We start from the raw sequence: 23,655 nt of genomic DNA, 5'->3' as shown, positions 1-23,655 counted from the left end.
CTATCTTCAGCCTGCTGAATCATAGACTCTGGGTGGGGCCCAGCAATTTGTGTTACTGTTTTTTTAAGCAGACTTTATTAGTTCCACAGCAAAATTGAACAGAAGGTACAGAGATTTCCCTTACACTCCCTTCCCCTACATACAATTCCTCCCACTATCAACATCCCCCATCAGAGTGGCACATTGGTTGCAATTGATGAACCTACACTGACACCATCATCATCACCCCAAATTCATAGTTTACATTAGAGTTCATTCTTTGTATTGTACATTCTCAGTTTAGACAAATGTATAGTGATATGTTTCCACTATTGTAGTATCACACAGAATAGCCTCACTGCCTTGAAACAATCTGTGCTTTTATAAGCTCTGCAGTGATTCTCAGGCATACTTAAAGTTGAGAACATCTGGTTTAGTTAGACCTTAGAAAATGGAAGGCAGCTCGTATCTGAAGGATCTTCCTTACCCTTAAAGGCTTACAGGGTTTTTGCCTACCTGGAAAAGAAGAGAGGGCAGGACTGAAATACATTTGTTTTGTGCTTGTGAACTGTTAAGATAGTAAAAACTAGAATTTATTACTATTAAGTAGGGATTTGCCTTTTTAAAAAGAATGGTTCAAATCCCTGTTGGAAGTAAATCCTTTTCATATAAGTAGTTAGGTACTACTAGTGCACCAAGTTGCCATTTTTTTTAACTCTTTTTTGTTAAATAATGCACATCTGTATAATTCTGGTTGACATTCTTCCAACTTAAGTGAAGAAAGATGCTTCTACATCTAAATTCAAAACTATCAATAAAAGTTCAGTATTTCTAATCAACCTCCTTTTGTTACGGGATCTCTGGGGTGCCAGTTTTTCTGGCTAGAAACCTCTGTGGCCATGGTGCCTTTGCCCGAGTTCTTGTCCTGCGTCCTGGAAGTATGCGGTAGGCAGACAAGTGAAGGGTAAAGAAGAGTTTTATTTACTGTTAAAACAGCTCAGAGGAGTGGGTAGCTCCTCTCTGTAGTCATATCGTCCCTTGGCGTGTTCAGCTCTCAGCAGAGAGGAGGCCCTGGAGAGGGTGGCTTTTGTCCACAGGCAAGTCATTGGGATGTCTCTGCGGGTCTCTGAAGCTACCCTCTCTGCTGGCAAGTTGTCTCTGCAGCTCTCAATGGAGAGAGTACTCCTCTCTGCAGCTGGCCGTCCCATTGTCTCCAGCTGTTAGCAGAGAGAATACTCCTCTGTGCAACCGGTCATCCCATCCTCTCTCTGCCTTCTTCCTCCTCTGGCCATCCTCTGCCCTGCTCTGGCTGAGCCCAGGGCTTTTATGGACCTCAGAATGGAGGAAGTGTGTGCGGGTTGGTCTATGGGCAGCCATGGGAAGGCCCAGAAGAGGCACCACCAGTCCCCACTCTGGTCTGCTGGACTGGCAGTCCAGCCCCCAGTCTTCAGGCCCTCCCTGGCCTGAAGGTGGGGCCTTACTGGGAACCCACCCTCTTCTGCCCAGGACTCTGCCTCCCATTGCTGTTCAAGGCCCTAGGGCTCAGCTCCAACCCCGCTAATCAGAGTGGGCTCCAGGAGAAGAGAGACGCCAAGCAGCGGGAACAGATATCCCCAAGCCAGCAGGGACAGGGGCAGGGGGCCCTTCCCGGCCCTCCCCCAGGAGCACAGGGAGGCTCGGATCCACAGCTACAGTTTGGGCAGCTGTAGCCCCTCCCAGGAGGGTGGGGCTCCTGCCTCCTCCGTAGACCAGGAGGCCAGGGTCTGCAGGTGCAGTTTGAGCGACTGCAGTGGTACCTGGGGAGCTCCCGTCCCAACTCAGAAGGGGCAGCGCTCCGTAGCCACTGGCTCTATGGAGTGTGCAACCCCAGCAATGCTTCCCTGCTCTAGCCGGCATGATGGCAGCAGCCACTGCCATCACTTTGGTCTTTGGCAGCCATTTAGATAATAGTGTCTACTGGTGGACCCTGGGATACATGCGTCAGTTATTATCTTATGATGAGATAATATATGTTTTATTGCTGAAGTGAAATATACTGTAGCAACAAATTCCTTCTCGAATGTCTTTATAAAGTGTTTAGAAATTTATTTGTTTGTTTTTTTATTTTAAAGATAGGGTGTCGCTCTGTTGCCCAGGCTGGGGCGCAGCGGCACGATCATAGATCACTGCAGATTCAAACTCCTGGGCTCAAACAGTCTTCCTGCCTCAGCCTCCCAAGTAGCTGAGATCATAGGCACAAGTCACTGTACCCAGCTAGAATTTTTAAAGTAGGATTTAAGAAGCTGAGTGAATGTATAATTCCTGATTTGTGATATACTTCTATCAAAATTAAAAGTACAATGCCTTTAGTGAGAAATATCTGTAATCAGAAATGACCCATCCTGATTATAGTAAGGTCAAAAACAGAAGTACCAGCAGAACTTTGATTTTCTTTTTTCAACTTTTCTCCTCCGTCTCACTTGCACCCATACAGCTAGCACAGAGCCCAGGCACAGTGGGTACTGTTTATATTGTACTGAGATAATAGAAACTGTGTGGGTATTTGGTTCACCTTAAAATCCATGCCTTATTTTTTTTTTTTTGAGCTCATGATGCCTGTATTACCATTTTCTGAACTCAAAATACTCCAGTGATTTCCTGCCAAAATGTAATCATGTTATGATTGTCCACCAAGACCATTTCTAAGGTAGAAACCTTACATCAGAAGATGTTATATGTTTCTTTTTCTAAACAAGTTCAGGAAAAGTATGTCCTGATACAGGAAATTTATTCAGACTTAACACCAGCAGTGTCTCTGGTGATGTTACATAATTACATGGAAATCATAGTAAAAATATTTGCATTGCCTAAATTTGAAGTGCTCAATGGTGTCATCTAGTGGTGTAAGCACTATAGAAGGTGCAGCTTTATTACTCAGTGCTTTTGGGACAGAATTTGTGTATTTAAAAAAAAAATTATGGTAAAAGTTAAATGGAACAGCCGAACATAAGATACAATGGAAGACTTCCATTGAGGATTCTTAGGTATGGTACCAACACAGAAGCAACAAAAGAAAAATTGCTGGGTGGGGCATGGTGGCTCATGTCTGTAATCCCAGCACTTTGGGAGGCCAAGGTGGGTGGATCACGAGGTCAGGAGATCGAGACCATCCTGGCTAACACGGTGAAACCCCATCTCTACTGAAAATACAAAAAAAAAAAATTAGCCGGGTGTGGTGGCAGGCACCTGTAGTCCCAGCTACTCGGGAGACTGCGGCAGGAGAATGGCTTGAACCTGGGAGGCAGAGCTTGCAGCGAGCCGAGATGGCGCCACTGCACTCCAGCCTGGGTGATAGAGCAAGACTCTGTCTCAAAAAGAAAGAAAGGAAGGAAGGGAAGGGGAGGGGAGGGGAGGGAGGAGAGGGGAGGGGAGGGGGGAGGGGGGAGGGGGGAGGGGAAGAGGGAGGGGGAGGGGGGAGGGGGAGGGGGAGGGGAGGGGGAGGGGGGAGGGGGGAGGGAAGGGAAGGGAAGGGAAGGGAAAAGCTAGCTAAATTAAACTGCATCAAAATTTAAATCAAAATTTAAAACTTGTAAGCCGGATGCAGTGGTGAGTGCCTGTGGTCCCAGCTATTTGGGAGGCTGAGACAGGCGGATTACTGGAGCCCAGAAGTTTGAGTCCAGCCTGGGAAACATGACAAGACCTTATCTCTTTTTTTAAAAAAGTAAAACTTTTGTACATCAAAAGAAACTTTCAAGAAAGTGAAAAGACAGCCCACAAAATGGGAGAAAATATTTGCAAATCATACATATTGTAAGAATCTAGTATCCAGAATATATAAAGGATTCTTACAACCCAACAACAAAAAGACAACCTTATTTATTTATTTATGTATTTATTTATTTATTTTATTTATTTTCTGAGACTGAGTCTTGCTCTGTCACCCAGAGCTATATTTCAACAGCACAAACTCGGCTCACTGCAACCTCCACCTCCTGGGTACAAGCAGTTCTCCTGCCTCAGCCTCCCAAGTAGCTGGGATTACAGGCAGACGCCACTACACCAGCTAGTTTTTGTATTTTTAGTAGAGACGGGGGTTTCACCATTTTGGCCAGGCTGGTCTCGAACTCCTGATCTCGTGAACCGCCCACCTTGGCCTCTCAAAGTGCTGGGATTACAGGCGTGACCCACCACACCCAGCCTGACAACCTAATTTAAAAATTAGTTAAGGACTTGAATAGGCTTTTCACCAAAGAAGATATACAGATGGCCAATAAGCACATGAAAAGTTGCTCAACATAGTCATTAGAGAAATGCAAATCAAAACTACAAAGATATACCATTCCTAATCACTAATATGGCTTTCATAATTAAAAAAAAAATACCAAAATACAAAAGAATAAGTGTTGGCAAGGGTGTGGAGAATTTGAACCCTCATACATTGCTAGTAGAAAGGTAAAATGTTGCAGTCACTGGAAAACAGTTTGACAGTTCCTCAAAATTAAACATAGAGTTATCATATGACACAGCAATTCCACTCCTGGGTATATTCCCAAGAGAAGTGGAAACAGGTGCTCAAACAAAACCTTGTACACAAATGTTCATAGCAGCATTATTTATTTATTTATTTATTTATTTTAACTTTGCAGCATTATTTATGATAGTCAAAAAATGGGGAAAAGGCAGATTTATATCACCTGATTAATAAACGAAATGTGGTATAACTGAATATTATTAAGCTGTAAAAAGGAATGAAGTACTGATAAATCAATGAACCTTGAAAATATTATGCTGAGCAACTGAAACCAGGCACCAAAAGTCATATATGATTTGATTTATGTGAAATATCCAGAGTAGGCAAATCCATAAAGGTAGAAAGCAGACTAGTGGTTGCCAGGGGCTGGGGAAAGGAAGGGATGGAGAATGACCACTTAACAGGTACAGTGTTTTTGGAGAAGTGGTGGAAATGTTCTGGAATTAGATAATGGAAATTGTTAAACAACTTTGTCAGTGTACTAAAAGCCACTGAGTTGTACACTTTAAAATTATTAAAATGGTGACATATTGGGTGAATTTTACCTCAATTTTTACCTCTACTGATTGGCAAGACTTCAGAACCTTGATTATTATTAATTATTATTATCATATTTTTCCATAGTTATTGCTAGTGTGTATGTCATATGTATATTCTGTTTTTTTAACCTATAATTATTTGATACATACTTTTCATCTATACAGTTTCCACAGCTTTTATTTTGGTGACAGTACACATCATAGCTTAATCATTCCTCAAATGTTCAGTGATTTTCTCTCCTTTTTTTTTTTATTTCAAAGATCCCTGTTACGAATGTTTAAGGAAATAAGAATGTTTCCAACCCTTCATAGATATTACACTGGATTTTCTTCCCCAAAACAGTATCTCTGAGTCACTTTTCTTTTTTTAATATTTCTATTGTGTTTTTTCTGTCACTGCTGTTTAGTAAATATACATATACCAATGTATAATCCTACCAATAATGGATTGGGGGAAAAAGGAGGAGATTATTGTAGTGTCTACTCTTTTCCAGGCACTGCACCTGCATCCTTTTACGTTTATTATTTCATTTAACTCCTACACCTAAGCAGATGAGCAAAGATCACAACCCACGCATTTTGTCTCTAAGTTGTGTCCTGTTTTCCCACAGCTTTACCAATATTGCATCTTACCTCTTTTAGTTCCTGTTTATTAGAGAGATTCAACATTTTCTCAAGTGATTGTTAACTGTTCATATTTACTTACAATCTGTATCTTTTGTCCATTTATTATTAATAATAAATTTTAAACTGAACATACCTAATTTTCTCATAGGCAGAAGATATCATATGTCAAGGCTTTACTGTAATTTTTTTTCTTTTATTTACTCCTCTATTACAGGCTCTTGATGGAAATGTGTATGATCATCTCAAGGATTATTTAATAGCCTTCAGCCGGACTGAGCTAGAAACATGCCAAGCTGTGCAGAACACCTTCCAGTTTTTATTAGAAAACTCCAGCAAGGTAAGTTACCTTTAGTGCAACGTGTAGTGTTATCCAACTTAGAAGCTAAAGTATTTCTGCATACAAAGAAAATGAAGGTACCAGTGATATTAGAAGAATGCATTAACGGACAAATTTCCTAGTAACAGCATTCCTTCTAACAAAGTTGGAGGAGATTCTTTTCTCCTTGTTGATGAGTTGAAGATGGCACCGAGGGCAAAAAGAGAGGTGCTGATACAAGGTAGCTTAGAACATTGGCCCATTGCCATGTGCATTGCCTTTGAGAAGGGTTTAAACAGTTTTATATTCTACTCAAAGTTTAAATGCACTCTGCTCATATGGGGGAAACAACAGGTCATGTGTCAGTACAAAGAGTATTAAAAGAGCACAAAGGGAAAAGGAGTGTTTTGTAATTGATATAAAAACAACAGTGTCTTGGGTTTTTTTTCAAATTAAGCCCTACTATCTATATGTTGTCATTCTTTGATAGCAGTCTTTTCATTTAAAATTGTTGAGATCCATCAAGTTTGCTGACATGTCACATTGTATGCAGAGAAAATGAATGTAATGATTTTTCTTCAAGATTTGATAGATTAAAATGTTTTGCAGTTGTGAAACTATCCTTTGGAAGATAAATTGTTCCTGTGGTTAGTAAATGTTTTTTATCTGATAAATTAAATGCACAATAAATGTTTCCTGACTAAAGGAATGCATTTTTTAAAAATATGCATTTCATAACTGCTACTTTAAAAGATCCAGTTCAATTCTTTTTTTTTTTTTTTTTTTTTGTCAGGGAGAGTGAGAACTGGCTAATACTTTTAGGAGAGGGATCAGGATATCCATTTTCACATGACAGTGTCCAAAGACAGGAAAGAAAAGCACAGACTCTTCATCCTGAATGCCTCTTGTGTATATATTCTTGTTTTCACTGTACCAGAGCTCTCAATTCTGTGTTTAGAAAAGTGTTAAAAATGCTAGGTTGATTCGGAAATACAAAAATCACTAGCCTGGTGCTTTGAAGTCCTGTCATATATCTGTTTTCCTATATTGTCATCCCCCAAAATCTAAGAGAAAAGGAAAATGTAGTAAAATATTAATTGAGGAATCTATGTAGTATGTATATAAGTATTTACTGTATAATTTGTTTGATTTTAATGTATATATATTTGAATTTTTCAGAAAAGAATGTTGGGGGAAAAGTCTATGAAAAAATCTTATCTTTGTTCCTTCTATGAAGTGGTTGATTTTTGACTAGTGAACAATTTTGTTGTTATTTTTAGTAGAGACAAGGTTTCAACATGTTGGTCAGGCTGGTCTTGAAGTCCTGGCCTCAAGTGGTCTACCCGCCTTGCCTCCCAAAGTGCTGGGATTACAGGCATGAGCCACCATGCTCAGCCGTGATCAAATTTTTTATGTTTATTTATCCATTTAGATTTTCTGTTTCTTTTTCAGTATATTTAGGTAACTTAACATTTTCCTGGTCAATTGTCCATTTCATTAAAATGTCCAATTTTCCTAGACAATTGTCCATTTCATTTATCAGATTTGATGTCATAAACTTGTTTGCTTCTAGAATTGTCTGTTTTTGTTTTTAATATTGTGTGTGCCCTCTGTCTTATTTTGACCAGACTTGCCAGTCTATTTTATTAATTGCGGGGACCAGCCCCACAGGGTCAGTGGGTCTCTCCCCATGTGCGGCAACGAGAGAGTGTAGAAATAAAGACCCAAGACAAAGAGATAAAAGAAAAGACAGCTGGGCCCGGGGCACCACTACCACCAATGCGCAGAGACCGGTAGTGGCCCCGAATGTCTGGCTGCGCTGTTATTTATTGGATACAAAGCAAAAGGGGCAGGGTAAAGAGTGTGAGTCATCTCCAATGATAGGTAAGGTCACATGGGTCACGTGTCCACTGGACAGGGGGCCCTTCCCTGCCTGGCAGCCGAGGCAGAGAGAGAGAGGAGACAAAGAGAAAGACAGCTTATGCCATTATTTTTGCATATCAGAGACTTTTAGTATTTCCACTGATTTACTACTGCTATCTGAAGGCAGAGCCAGGTGTACAGGAGGGAACATGAAGGCGGACTAGGAGCGTGACCACTGAAGCACAGCATCACAGGGAGACAGTTAGGCCTCTGGATAACTGCGGGCAAGCCTGACTAATGTCAGGCCCTCCACAAGAGGTGGAGGAGCAGAGCCTTCTCGAAACTCCCCCGGGGAAAGGGAGACTCCCTTTCCTGGTCTGCTAAGTAGCCGGTGTTTTTCCTTGACACTGAGGCTACCGCTAGACCACCGTCCGCTCGGCAACGGGTGTCTTCTCAGATGCTGGCATTACCACTAGACCAAGGAGCCCTTCTGGTGGCCCTGTCTGGGCATAACAGAAGGCTCGCACTCTTGTCTTTTGGTCACACCTCACTATGTCCCCTCAGCTCCTATCTCCATATGGCCTGGTTTTTCCTAGGTTATGATTATAGAGCGAGGATTATTATAATATTGGAATAAAGAGTAATTGCTACAAATTAATGATTAATGATATTCATATATAATCATGTCTATGCTCGAGATCTAGTATAACTCTTGTTGTTTTATATATTTTATTATATTGGAACAGCTCGTGCCCTCAGTCTCTTGCCTCGGCACCTGGGTGGCTTGCCACCCACAATTAATCTTTGCCAAGGACCAGATAAAATGACCTTTATTCTGCTTCTCAGTGTTGTGTCTATTTCCTTAATTTTTGCCTTTACATTCATTATTTCTACTTTCTTACAGTTTATGTTATTGTTCTTTCTCAAGCTTCTTTTTCTATTTAGATCCTATATTTTCAGTCTTTCTTGTTTTTAAGTAAATTTGTTTAAAGCTTTAAAAAAAGTGTCTTTCTGCTTGAACTGCATTCTGTGATATGTAGGGCTTTTGTTATTATTTCTATTTTTTTCTCCTTATTAACCCATGATTATTTAGAAATGAGTTTTGCAGTTTCCATTCAGTTGGAATATGTGGTAGGGTGACATTTTTATTTCTAATTTTATTATAAATTGTATTTTTAATCCAATTACATTTATTCTAGTTTTATCAGAGAGGTTATCTTCTAGCAAAATTCTTTGAAATGTTTTTTCCAAGAATAAGTTGGACTGGATACACTACTCTTAGTTTATAAAACAGGAAACATTATAGTCGTAACAGCTAATTTTTACACACACTTAACAATTTCTTAAGACTTTTAGCATGGGATATATCTTGAATCCCATGAGGTTGCCATTACCGTGTTCATTTTATATGGAGGAAATTGGACTCAGAAGTTTATGTGGCTTGGCCTGAGGTTACACACTCACGCATCGTACTTTCCATGATCTTCTACTATATTCTCTTTAGCTTGTATTATTTTAATAGAAAATGAATTAAGAATTTATGAACTGGTTTGGACACATAAAGAGATAAGCTTTCATTTTCTGCATTCACTCGTATGAGTATCTCGCTCCCCAGAAATGAGGAATAAATGAGATGCTCTTACGTTTAAATTGAAAGTGGTAGGAATAAAAATTTAATAAGAATAATGTAGTGCCCTTTTGTTCCAAGTACCAGAAGAGGCCTACAAGTTTTATGCCATGTGTTTTTCTGTTATGAAGAGCTTGTTATGCTGCTCTTGCTATGCTGCTGAAAGCAACCTAAAGGGAAGTTTGACACTTTTTAGATTTTTTTATTTTATATTATTATTACCTTGTTCAAAATGTGACATATCCCCAAAGATATTTTGGTGGTAATTCATCCAACATACTGTAAATGTTAAAGTGCTTTCTATATCATTCATCCCCTAAATGGAAACAGATGGCCCTAAGAGCTTTTGTTAAACTTTATTTATGAAGCTTGCTTTTCTTCTTAATATTTTATGAAATGCTTTGTATATGTAACTGAAGCAGATGTTGTCATAGGTATTTTCTCTAGGATAGTAACTCCAAAGATAGCTCTACTGGCCTTTATAATTTGTTTGTGTGTGCTTGCTTTTTGTCTCCATAAGGAAATGCCTACCAATTAATAACAAAGTTCATTTAAGAATTCAGAAAAATAAATTTTAAAAAAAGAATTCAGAAAATAACGTTATTCTACATTTGTTTGAAAATTAAATTGTCTAGTGTTACTGTTCTTAATACCTTGAAGTCTAACCAAAAAAAGTAGATAAAAGGAAGGAAAAACTTCATGATCATTTCAATAGACACAGAAAAAGATTTGACAAAATTCAGTACTTTTTTGTGATAAACACTCAGCAAACTAGAATAGAAGGGAACTTACATAACATGATAGCATTTGTGAAAACCCCACAACCAATATCGTATTCAATAATGAAAGACTGAAAGCTTCTTTTGCTAATACCAGGAACAAAACAAGGAACCCATTTTCACCACCGCTATTAACCATTGTACTGGAAGTCCTAGCCAGAGCAACTCGGTAAGAAAAAGAAATAAAAGGCAGCCAAATTGAAAAAGAAGAATTAAAATTACCTCTCTTTGCAGATGACATGATTATATTTATAAACTCTCAGAGACCCCATTAAAAAAACTAATAGAGCTAATAAATTTAGCAACATATAAGATAAAAACACAAAAATCAGTTGCATCTCTATATTCCATCAATGAATGATCCAAAAAGAAGGTTAAGAAAATAATTCCAACTACAATAATACTCAGAGAATAAACTATCTAGGAATAAATTTAACCAAAGGAGTTAAAGGCTTGTACACTGAAAACTATAAAACATTGCCGAAAGAAATAAAAGACATAAATAAATGCATATAATAAATGTTCATGGATTGGGAGATTTCATGTTGCTAATATTGTAATATTCCCCAAAGTGATCTACAGATTCAGTGTAGTCCCTATCAAAATTCCAATGGCCTTTTTTGCAGAAATGGAAAAGCCAGTCCTCAATTTTTTTTTTTTTTTTAATTTGAGACAAGGTCTCACTCTGTCACCCAGGCTGGAGTGCAGTGGCATGAGCTCAGTTCACTGTAACCTCCACCTCCCAGGTTCAAGCGATTCTCCTGCCTCAGCCTCCCAAGTAGCTAGAATTACAGGCATATGCCACCACGCCTGGCTAATTTGTTTGTGTTTTTAGTCAAGATGGGGTTTCGTCATGTTAGCCAGGCTGGTCTTGAACTCCTGACATCAAGTGATCCGCCCGCCTTGGCCTCCCAAAGTGCTGGGATTACAGGCATCAGCCACTGCACCTGGCCCAGTCTTCGAATTAATATGGAACTACAAGGGACCATGAACAGTTTAAACAATATTGAAAAGAAAAAATAAAGTTGGAGGACTCACACTTCCCAATTTCATAACTTACTATAAAGTTACAGTAGTAAAGATAGCGTGGTATGGACATAAGCATAGACATATAGACCAATGAGATAGAATTGAGAGTTCAGAAATAAACCCAAACATCTATGGTCAATTGATTTGCAACAAAGGTGCCATGACTATTCAATAGAGAAAGAATATTCTCTTCAGAAAAAGGTTTTGGGACAGCTGGATAGCCACATGCAAAAGAAAGAAGTTCAAGCTGGGCGTGGTGGCTCACGTCTGTAATCCCAGCACTTTGAGAGGCCGAGATGGGTGGATCATGAGATCAGGAGTTCAAGACCAGCCTGGCCAATATGGTGAAACCCCGTCTCTACTAAAAATACAAAAATTGGCTGGGTGTGGTGGTGGGCGCCTGTAGTCCCAGCTGCTTGGGAGGCTGAGGCAGGAGAATCGCTTGAACCCGAAAGGTGGAGGTTGCAGTGAGCTGAGATCATACCACTGCACTCCAGCCTGGGCGACAGAGCAAGACTCTGCTTCCAAAAAAAAAAGAATGAAGTTCAATGAAGTTGTGAACCCTTACCTCACAAAATTAACTCAGAATTGATCAATGATCTAACTTATAAGAGAAAACAGAGGTAGATCTTTATGACCTTGATTTGGCAGTGCATTCTCAGATTTGACATTGAAAGCACAAGTAACAAAAGAAAACACAGGTAATTAGACTGTATCAAATTAAAAGCTTTTGTGCATCAAAGGACATTAAGAATGTGAAATCAACCCAAATGATGAGAGAAAATATTTGCACATCACATATCTGATAAAAATTTCATATTCAGAATATACAAAGAACTCTTACAACTGAACATCAGAGACAACCCAATATAAAAGTGAACAAAGGAGGCTGGGCACAGTGGCTCACGCTTGTAATCCCAATACTTTGGAAGGCCAAGGTGGGGGGATTGCTTGAGCTAAGGAGTTCAAGAGCAGCCTAGGCAACAGAGCAAGACCCTATCTCTACAAAAAAATTTTAAAAATTAGCCAGGCATGGTGGTGCATACCTGTTGTCCCAGCTACTCGGGAGGCCCAGGTGGGAGGATTACTTGAGCCCAGGAATTGGAGGCTGCAGCAGGCTATGATCATGCTACTACTATACTCTAGCCTGGGCGGCAGAGCAAGACCCTGTCTCTTTAAAAAAAAAAAAAAAAGTTGTGTACCAAAAGGTCAATGAAATGAAACGCTAGTTTTTTGAAAAGATTAACAAAATTGATAAACCTTTTTTTCCCTTTAATTTTAATTTCAGGGGTACACGTGCAGGATGTGCAGATTACGTAGGTAAACTTGTGTCATGGAGGGTTTGGTACACATTATTTTATCACCCACGTATTAAGCCTAGTACCCATTAGTTATTTTTCCTGATTCTCTCTCTCCTCCCACCCTCCACCCTGTACCCCCTCTGGTAGGCCCCAGTGTGCATTGTTCCCATGTGTTCTCATAATTTAGCTCCCACTTATAAATGAGAACATGTGGTATTTGCTTTTCTGTTCCTATATTAGTTTGCTAAGGATAGTGGCTTCCAGCTCCATTCATGTTCCCGCAAAGGACGCGATCTCATTCTTTTTTATGGCTGCATAGTGTTTTGTGGTGTATATGTACCACATTTTCTTTTCTTTTCTTTTCTTTTTGTTTTTTGTTTTTGAGGCAGAGTCTTGCTCTGTCACCCAGGCTGGAGTGCAGTGGCGTGATCTCGGCTCACTGCAACCTCTGCCTCCCAGGTTCAAGCGATTCTCCTGCCTCAGCCTCCCGAGTAGCTGGGATTATAGGCGCCCACCACTGCGCCCAGCTAATTTTTGTATTTTTGTAGAGATGGGGTTTTGCCTTGTTGGCCAGGCTGGTTTTGAACTCCTGACCTCAGGTGATCCACCCACCTTGGCCAAAGTGCTGGGGTTACAGGCATGAGCCACCACGCCCGGCCATGTACCACATTTTCTATATCCAGTCTATCATTGGTGGGCATTTAGGTTTATTCCATGTCTCTGCTATTGTGAATGGTGCTGCAATGAACATAAGCAGGCATATGTCTTTATAATAGAACAATGTATATTCCTTTGGGAATATACTCAGTAATGGGATTGCTGGGTCAAATGGTTATTCTGTCTCTAGGTCTTTGAGGAATTGCCACCCTGTCTTCCATGATGGTTGAACTAATTTACACTCCTACCAACAGTGTAAAAGTGTTCCTTTTTCTCCACAACCTTGCCAGCATCCGTTGTTTTTTAATTTTTTATTGATAACCATTCTTATTGGTGTGAGATGGTATCTCATTGTGGTTTTGATTTGCATTTCTGTAATGATCAGTGATGTTGAGTTTTTTTCCTATGATTGCTGGCTGCATGTATGTCTTATTTTCAAAAGTGTCTGTTCATGTCGTTTGCCCACTTTTGAATGAAGTTGTTTGTTTCTTTCTTGTAAACTTGTTTAAGTTCCTTACAGATGCTGGGTATTAGACCTTTGTCAGATGCTTAGTTTGCAAAAACAAAAAAAAATCCCATTCTGTAGGATGCCTTTTTACTCTGTTGATAGTTTATTTTGCTATGCAGAAGCTCTTAAGTTTTATTAGATCCCATTTGTCAATTTTTGCTTTTGTTGCAATTGCTTTTGGAGTCTTCATCATGAAATCTTTGCCCATGCCTATGTCCTGAATTGTATTGTGTAGGTTTTCCTCTAGAGTTTTTATAGTTTTGGGTTTTACATTTAAGTCTTTAATCCATCTTGAGTTGACTTTTGTTTATGGTGTAAGGAAGAGGTCCAGTTTCAATTTTCTGCATATGGCTAGCCAGTTATCCCAGCACCATTTATTAAATAGGGAATCCTTTCCCCATTGCTTTTTGTCAGGTTTGTTGAAGATCAGGTGGTTTTAGGTGTGCAGTCTTATTTCTGGGTTCTCTATTCTGTTTCATTGGTCTATGTGTCTGTTCTTGTACTAGTACCATGCTGTTTGGTTGCTGTGGCCCTGTGGTATAGTTGGAAGTTGGGTAGCATGATGCCTCTAGCTGTGTTCTTTTTGCTTAGGATTGCCTTGGCTATTCAGACTCTTTTGGTTTCATATGAATTTTAAAATAGTTTTTTCTAGTTCTGCAAAGAATGTCAATGGTAGTTTAATGAGAATAGCATTGAATCTATAAATTGCTTAGGGCAGGCTGGGCACCTGACTCACACCTGTAATCCCAGCACTTTGGGAGGCCATGGTGGGCAGATCACTTGAGGTCAGGAGTTCAAGATCAGCCTGGCCAACATGGTGAAACCCCATCTCCACTAAAAATACAAAAATTAGCCGGGCATGGTGGCACATGCCTGTAGTCCCAGCTACTCGGAAGGCTGAGGCAGGAGAATCACTTGAACCCAGGAAGCGCAGGTTGCAGCAAGCTGAGATTATGCGACTGCACTCTAGCCTGGGCGACAGTGAGACTCCTTCTGAAATAAATAAATAAATAAATAGCTTAAGGCGATATGGCCATTTTTATGATATTGATTCTTCCTGTCCATGAGCATAGTATGTTTTTTCATTTGTTTGTATCATCTCTAATTTATTTGAGCAACAGTGATTTGTAGTTCTCCTTTTAGAGGTCCTTCAATTCCCTTGTTAGCTGTATTTCTAGGTTTTTGTTTTTGTTTTTTGTTTTTTATATGTCAGTTGTGAAAGGGAGTCCATTCGTAATTTGGCTTTCGGCTTGACTGTTGAAAATCAGCAAACCTTTAGCCAGACTAGTGAGGAAAAAAAGAGAGAATAACCAAATAAATAAAATCAGAAGTGAAAAAGGAGACGTTACAACCAATACCACAGAAATTCAAAGGACCATTAGAGGCTATTGTGAACAATATATGCCAATAAATTGGAAAACCCAGAAGAAGTGGATAAATAGGGCTGGGTGTGATGGCTCACACACGTAATCACAGCACTTTGGGTGGCCAAGGTGGGTGGATCACTTGAGGCCAGGAGTTCAAGATCAGCCTGGCCAACATGGCGAAACCCTATCTCTACTAAAAATACAAAATTATCCAAGTATAGTGGCACATGCCTGAAATCCCAGCTGCTCAGGAGGCTGAGGTGTGAGAATTATTTGAACCTGGGAGGCAGAGGTTGCAGTGAGCCAGGATTGCACCACTGCACTTCATCCTGGGCAACAGACTGAGACTCTGTCTCAAAAAAAGAAAAAAAATGGATAAATTCCTAGATGCATGCAACCTACCAGTATGGTTTGGATTTGTGTCCCCACCCAAATCTCATCAAATTATAATAATCCCCAATGTTGGAGGAGGGGCCGGTGGGAGGTAATTAAATCACAGGGTGGACATCCCCCTTGCTGTTCTCTTGGTAGTGAGTGAGTCCTCATGAGATCTGGTTGTTTAAAAGTGTGTAGCACCTCCCCCTTCTCTCTTTTCCTCCTGCTCCTGCCATGTAAGATGAAGCTGCTTCCCCAAGCTGCTTCCCCTTTGCCTTCTGCCATGATTGTAAGTGTCCAGAAGCCTCCCCAGCCATGCTTCCTGTACAGCCTGCAGAACCGTGGGTCAATTAAACTGCTTTTCTTTATAAATTACCCAGTCTCAGGTAGTTCATTATAGCAATGTGAGAATGGACTAATACACCTACCAAGATTGAGCCATGAAGAAATTCAAAACCTGAAGAGACAAAAAAACAAGTAACAAGATCAAACCTGTAATAGAAAGTTTCTCAGCAAGGAAAAGCTTGGGTGGGCCTTTGCTGCTGAATTTTACCAAACATTTAAAGAATAACTACTACCAATTTTACTCAAACAACTCCAAAAAATAGCGGAGGAGGGAATACTTCCCATCTCATTCTCTCAGGCCAGCATTACCCTGATACCAAAATCAGACAAAGACACATCAAAAAATAAAAACTACAAGCCAGTATCCCTGATGAATATTAATGCAAAAATCCTCAACAAAATACTAGCAAACTGAATTCAACAACGCATTAAAAAGATTATTCATCATGACCAAGTGGAATGTATCCCAAGAATGCAAGGATGGTTCAACATACACAAATCACTCTGTGTGAAGGGCAAAAACTATATGATCATTTCAATTGATACTGAAAAAGCATTTGATAAAATTTAACCTCCCCTTATGATAAAACCCCTCAATAAACTGAGTATAGAGGGAATATATCTCAATACAATAAAAGCCATGTATAACAGACCCACAATGAGTATCATACTGAATGGAGAAAAACTGAATGCCTTTCTTCTCAGATTTGGAACATGACAAGGATGCCCACTTTTACCACTGTTGTTCAGCATAGTACTGGAAGTCCTAGCTACAGCAGTCAGACGAAAGAAAAAAAGAGCATCCAAAGTGGCAAGGAAGAAGTCAAATTATTCTTCTTTGCAGATGATATGGGCTTATATTTTGAAAAACCTGAAGACTCCACCAAAATATTCAAACTGATAAACACCTTTAGTAAAGTTGCAGGATACAAAATCAACATACAAAAATCAGTAGCATTTCTATATGTGAACAGTAAGCATTCTGAAAAATAAATCAAGAAAGTAATGTCATTTACCATAGCTACAAATACGTTAAAATACATAGGAATTAACCAAAGAAGTGAAAGATCTCTTACAATGAAAGAAATCGGGAGGCTGAGACAGGAGAATCGCTTGAATTCAAGAGATGGAGGTTGCAGTGAGCCGGGATCATGCCACTGCACTCCAGCCTGGGCAACAAAAGCGAAACAAAACTCCGTCAAAAAAAAAAAAAAGGAAGGAAGGAATAAATTGAAGAGGACACAAACAAATGGAAAGATACTCCATGTTGATGGATTGGGAGAATCAATGTTCTTAAAATGTCTATACTATCCAAAGCAGTCTGCAGATTCAGTGCAGTCTCTATCAAAATACCAGTGCCATTCTTCATGGAAATAGAAAAAACAATCCTAAAATTTTGATAGAACCACAAAAGACCCAGAATAACCAAAGCTATCCAGCTATCCTGAACAAAAAGAACTGAAGGAATCACATTGTGTGACTTCTAATTATACTATGAAGCTATAGTAACCAAAACAGCCTGGTACTGGCATAAAAACAAATACTAGTAGAACAGAATAGAGAACCCAGAACCAAATCTACCTATCTGCAGTGAACTCATTTTTGACAAAGTTGCCAAGAACATACATTGGAGAAAGGACAATCTCTTCAATAAATGGTGCTGGAGAAACTGGATATATTCATATGCAGAAGAATTAAGACCGCTATCTCTTGCCATATACAAAAATCAAATCAAAATGGATTAAAGACTTAAATCTAAGACCTCAAACTATGAAACTACTAAAAGAAAACACTGGGAAACTCTCTAAGACATAGAACTAGGCAAAGATTGAGTAATACCCTGCAAGCACAGGCAACCAAAGCAAAAATGGACAAGTGGGATCACATCAAGTTAAAAAGTTTCTGCACAACAAAGGAAACAATCAACAAAGTGAAGCAACAACCCACAGAATGGGATAAAATATTTGCAAAATATCCATCTGACAAAGGATTAATAATGAGAATATATAAGGAGCTCAAACAACTCTATAGGAAAAAATTTAATAATTCAATTTAAAAATGGGGAAAAGATCTGAATAGCCATTTCTCAAAAAAAGACATATAAATAGCAGACAGGGCAATGTGCAATGGCTCACGCCTGTAATCCCATCACTGTGGGAGGCCAAGGTGGGCAGATCGCTCGAGCCCAGGAGTTAGAGACCAGCCTGGGCAACATGGTGAAACCCCATCCCTACAAAAAATACAAAACTTTAGCGGGGCATGGTGGCATATGTCTGTAGGAGGCTGAGGTGGGAGGATCTCTTGAGCCAGGGAGGCAGAGGCTGCAGTGAGCTGAGATTGTGCCACTGCACTCTAGCCTGGGTGAGACCCTGTCTCAAAAAATAATAATAAAAATAAATGGCAGACAGGCATATGGAAAGGTACTCAACATCATTGATCATCAGAGAAATGCAAATCAAAACTACAATAAGATATTATATCACCCTAGTTCAAGTGGCTTTTATCCAAAAGATAGGCAGTAACACAGATGCTGGTGAGGATGTGGGGAAAAGGGAGCCCTTGTATACTGTTGCTGGGAATGTAAATTAGTACAACCACTATGGAAAACAGTTTGGCAGTTCCTCAACAAACTAAAAATAGAACTGCCTTATGATTCAGCAATCTCACTGCTAGGTATACACCCAAAAGAAAGGAAATCAATATATCAAAGAGATATCTGCACTCTCATGTTGATTGCAGCACTATTCACAATAGCCAAGATTTGGAAGCAACCTAAGTGTCCATCAATAGATGAACGGATAGAGAAAATGTGGTATATACACACAATGGAGTATTATTCAGCCATGAAAAAGAGTGAGATCCTGTCATTTACAACAACATAGATAAAACTGGAGGTCATTATGTTAAGTAAAATAAACTAGGCACAGAAAGACAAATTTCACATGTTCTCACTTATTTGTGAGAGTTAAAAAATTAAAACAAATTGAACTCATGGAGATAAAGAGTAGAATGTTGTTTACCAGAGTCTGGGAAGGGTAGTCAGATGTCGGGGGAGCCAGGATGGCTAATGGGTACAAAAAATATAGTTAGATAGAATGAATAAGATCTAGTATTCGATGTCACAATAAGGTGACCACGTCAGCAATAGTTTATTATACATTTAAAAATAACAAAACCGGCCAGGCACAGTGGCTCACGCCTGTAATCCCAGCACTTTGGGAGGCCAAGGCGGGCGGATCACGAGGTCAGGAGATCGAGACCATCCTGGCTAACACAGTGAAACCCCGTCTCTACTAAAAATACAAAAAATTAGCCAGGCGTGGTGGCAGGTGCCTGTAGTCCCAGCTACTCGGGAGGCTGAGGCAGGAGAATGGAGTGAACCTGGGAGGCGGAGGTTGCAGTGAGCCAAGATTGTGCCACTGCACTCCAGCCTGGGCAACAGAACCAGACTCCGTCTCAAAAAAAAGACAAAAAAACCCACATGATTATCTCAATAGATGCAGAAAAGGCCTTCAACAAAATTCAACAGCCCTTCATGCTAAAAACTCTCAATAAACTAGGTATTGATGGAACATATCTCAAAATAATAAGAGTTATTTATGACAAACTCACAGCCAATATTATACTGAATGGGCAAAAACTGGAAGCATTCCCTTTGAAAACCAGCACAAGATAAGGATGCCCTCTCTCACCATTTGTATTTAACATAGTGTTGGAAGTTCTGGCTAAGGCAATCAGGCAAGAGAAAGAAATAAAGGGTATTCAGTTAGGAAAAGAGTAAGTCAAATTGTGTCTTTTTGCAGATGACATGATTGTATATTTAGAAAACCCCATTGTCTCAGCCCAAAATCTCCTTAAGCTGATAAGCAACTTCAGCAAAGTCTCAGGATACAAAATTAATGTGCAAAAATCACAGGCATTCCACCAATAATAGAGAGCCAAATCATGAGTGAACTCCCATTCACAATTACTACAAAGTGAATAAAATACCTAGGAATCCAACTTACAAGGGATGTGAAGGGCTCAACGAAATAAAAGAGGACACAAAAAAATGGAATCAATATCGTGAAAATGGCCATACTGCCCAAGGTAATTTATGGATTCAATGCTATCCCCATCAAGCTACCACTGAGTTTTTCACAGAATTGGAAAAAACTACTTTAAACTTCATATGGAACCAAAAAAGAGCCCGCATAGCCAAGACAATCCTAAGCAAAAAGAACAAAGCTGGAGGCATCATGCTACCTGACTTCAAACTATGCTACAAGGCTATAGTAACCAAAACAGCATGGTACTGGTACCAAAACAGATATATAGACCAGTGGAACAGAACAAATGCCTCAGAAATAACACCACACACCTACAACCATCTGATCTTTGATAAACCTGACAAAAACAAGAAATGGGGAAAGGAGTCCCTGTTTAATAAATGGTGCTGGGAAAACTGGCTAGCTATATGTAGAAAGCTTAAATTGGATCCCTTCCTTACACTTTATACAAAAATTAACTCAAGATGGATTAAAGACTTAAATGTAAGTCCTAACACCATAAAAACCCTAGAAGAAAACCTAGTCAATACCATTCAGGACATAGGCATGGGCAAAGACTTCATGACTAAAACACCGAAAGCAATGGCAACAAAAACCAAAATAGACAAATAGGATCTAATTAAACTAAAGAGGTTCTGCACAGCAAAAGAAACTATCATCAGAGTTAACAGGCAACCTACTGAATGGGAAAAAATCTTTGCAATCTACCCATCTGACAAAGGGCTAGTATCCAGAATCTACAAGAACTTAAACAAATTTACAAGAAAAAAACAAACAACGCCATCAAAAAGTGGGCAAAGGATATGAACAGACACTTCTCAAAAGAAGACGTTTATGCAGCCAACAGACATATGAAAAAATGCTCATCATCACTGGTCATCAGAGAAATGCAAGTCAAAACTACAATGAGATACTATGTCACAACAGAATGGCGATCATTAAAAAGGAAACAACAGATGCTGGAGAGGGTGTGGAGAAATCGAAACGCTTTTACACTGTTGGTGGGAGTGTAAACTAGTTCAACCATTGTGGAAGGCAGTGTGGCAACTCCTCAAGGATCTAGAACTAGAAATACCATTTGACCCAGCAATCCCATTACTGGGTATATACCCCAAGGATTAGAAATCATTCTACTGTAAAGACACATGCACACATACGTTTATTGTGGCACTATTCACAATAGCAAAGACTTGGAGCCAACCCAAATGTCCATCAATGATAGACTGGATTAAGAAGATGTAGCACATATACACCATGGAATACTATGCAGCCATAACAAGGGGTGAGTTCATGTCCTTTGCAGGGACATTGATGAAGCTGGAAACCATCATTCTAAGCAAACTATCACAAGGACAGAAAACCAAACACTGAATGTTCTCACTCATAGATGGGAGTTGAACAATGAGAACACATGGACACAGGGTAAGGAACATCACACACTGGGGCCTGTCAGGGGGTGGGGGGCTAGGGGAAGGATAGCATTAGGAGAAATACCTAATGTAAATGATGAGTTGATGGGTGCAGCAAACCAACATGGCATATGTATACCTGTGTAACAAACCTGCACATTGTGCCCATGTACCCTAGAACTTAAAGTATAATAAAAGTAAAAAAGTATAATTGGATTTTTTGTAATACAAAGTAAGGATAAATGCTTGAAGTGGTGGATACCCCATTTACCTTGATGTGATTATTACACATTGTAGTCCTGTATCAAAATATCTTATGTACCCCATAAATATAAATACCTACTATATACCCACAGAAATTAAAAGTTAAAACTTTTTGAAAAAAAGGAGGGTGGGACACAAGCAGGCACAGGGAGAAGATCACGTGAAGATACCAGAAGAAGATGGCCAACTACAAGCTGACAATAATTACCCTCAGAAGAAATCAAACCTGTCAACACTCAATCTTGGACTTCTACAAAGTCACTTTTGCCAAATGAAGTAACATTCACAGGTTTTGGGAATTAGGACATGAACATATCTTTTGAGAGGCTACCATTCAGCCCACTACAGCTGTTTGTAAAAAGAAGCAAGCTTCTTGATGGAAGTAAACGTTCCCTTCCCAAGAAAATAAACAAATAAATGAGACAAAAAACACCCATTCCAATGTATAGGAAATACTGGAAACAGAATACTACAAGGATGTAATAAAAATTACATCTTTGTCATTTTTCCCAGACTTCAGGAAACTCTACAGAACAAAAACCCAGTTTCTTCAACAATTAAATTGCAAGAGGGAGGAAAGGAGAGATAGATGAAGAAACTTGTATATGAAAAGAAAGCTAAACAGCATCGTGCAGTTGCGTTGTGGGGGCTGTATTTGTATCCTGATTTGAAAAACTTTTTTGTAAAAAAAGAAACAATCAGGGAAATTTGAGAACTTGTTGCTTTGTAAGTACTTACTGTAAATTGTAATATGGATATATTTTCTTAAAAGAATCCTTATCTTTTAGATGTCATACTGAAATATTTATAAATTAAATGATATGTCTGGAACTTGTTTCAATATAATTAGGGGTGGAAGAGGTAGGTGGGCTTAAAGATGAAAGAATATTGGCCATAAGGGGATGTTTTGGAAACTGGGTGATGAAGACATGAGGATACATTCTACTGTTGTCTTTACTTACATGCGTATTTGAAATTTTCCATAACAAAGAGTTTAAAATTTTAAAAGGTTGAAACCTCCTCCTCAAGAGGAACAAAACAAAAAGGTTAATAGTGCTTGAGGACAGGTTTGGCAACTAGAGAGGTGATCCTCTTAGCTCTTCCGCATGGTGATTAGAGAAGCTCTGAGGGTTGTGTAATGAGCTTTCACAGCTATTCTAGCTTAAAACTGGAATCCAAGAAGAGAACAAAGTACATTTCTCTTTGAGAATATGTTTATTCAGCCAGCCTTCCCAGACCATATTCTAACAACTCCTCACCTCATCTCACCTCATCATCGGCCTGGATTAAATATCACCTTGTTCTCTTCTCGTATCCTCTACACACTCCGTGGTGTATTTTAATTATGTAGTCTGTTTGGTTCACCCAGTTTCCAAATTATAAATTCTTTGAAGATACTAACCTTGTTTGTTTGTCTTATTCATCTATATATCCCCCTTATCCCTGTGTTTCATGTTGGACCTGGTAAAGTCTCTCAATAAATGGTTGGTGGAGTGAGGGGGAGGGAAGCAGTAGAGAACTGGGATTGCACTGGTAAACAAAATGCAATATACACCTACTACTTTTTGCATCTCTTCAATTATTCCTTTTCCCAGGACTACTAAAGTAGAGGTACAGAGTTACTTTGAACTTTTTTTTTCTTCTTCTGCCCATCTTCTAGCAGAGGTGCTAATGGGCTATAATATACTGCAAATGAAAGACAAGTAAGGGGTAAGCGATATGGTAGCAAAATAGAAAGTGGGGTTTTTTGCCCCATCAGATGCCGATTTCCACTCTTTCCCAAGGTATGTAAATGCAATGAATTCTTTTCAGATGGCTGCCTTTCTGTGCTATTTGTACTGCTGCTTTCTATGTATCAGAATTCTCCTTTTATAGAAATTCCAGGCCGGGCGCGGTGGCTCACGCCTGCAATCCCAGCACTTTGGGAGGCCGAGGCGGGTGGATCACGAGGTCAGGAGATCGAGACCATCCTGGCTAACAGGGTGAAACCCCGTCTCTACTAAAAAAATACAAAAAAATTAGCCGGGCGTGGTGGCAGTTGCCTGTAGTCCCAGCTACTCGGGAAGCTGAGGCAGAATAGCATGAACCCAGAAGGCGGAGCTTGCAGTGAG

The 23,655-nt window shown here is 39.5% G+C and overlaps 1 protein-coding gene across 6 annotated transcripts in view; it reads left to right on the top strand.

Moving 5' to 3' along the window:
• FCHSD2 (FCH and double SH3 domains 2) overlaps positions 1-23,655 on the top strand; it is a 314,626-nt gene that overhangs the window by 224,463 nt on the left and 66,508 nt on the right. For all 6 annotated transcript variants that reach the window (XM_054440857.2, XM_054440858.2, XM_063672056.1 and 3 more), the window contains one exon: positions 5,870-5,992. In XM_054440857.2, the coding sequence (XP_054296832.1) occupies positions 5,870-5,992 (123 nt within the window). The remainder of the gene's footprint in view (positions 1-5,869; positions 5,993-23,655) is intronic.

The sequence above is a fragment of the Pongo pygmaeus genome, chromosome 9 (assembly GCF_028885625.2).
Source record: "Pongo pygmaeus isolate AG05252 chromosome 9, NHGRI_mPonPyg2-v2.0_pri, whole genome shotgun sequence".
Classification (NCBI taxonomy): domain Eukaryota; kingdom Metazoa; phylum Chordata; class Mammalia; order Primates; family Hominidae; genus Pongo; species Pongo pygmaeus.
The sequence above is the reverse complement of the archived record's forward strand: the minus strand, read 5'-3'. Positions and strand labels throughout refer to the sequence as shown.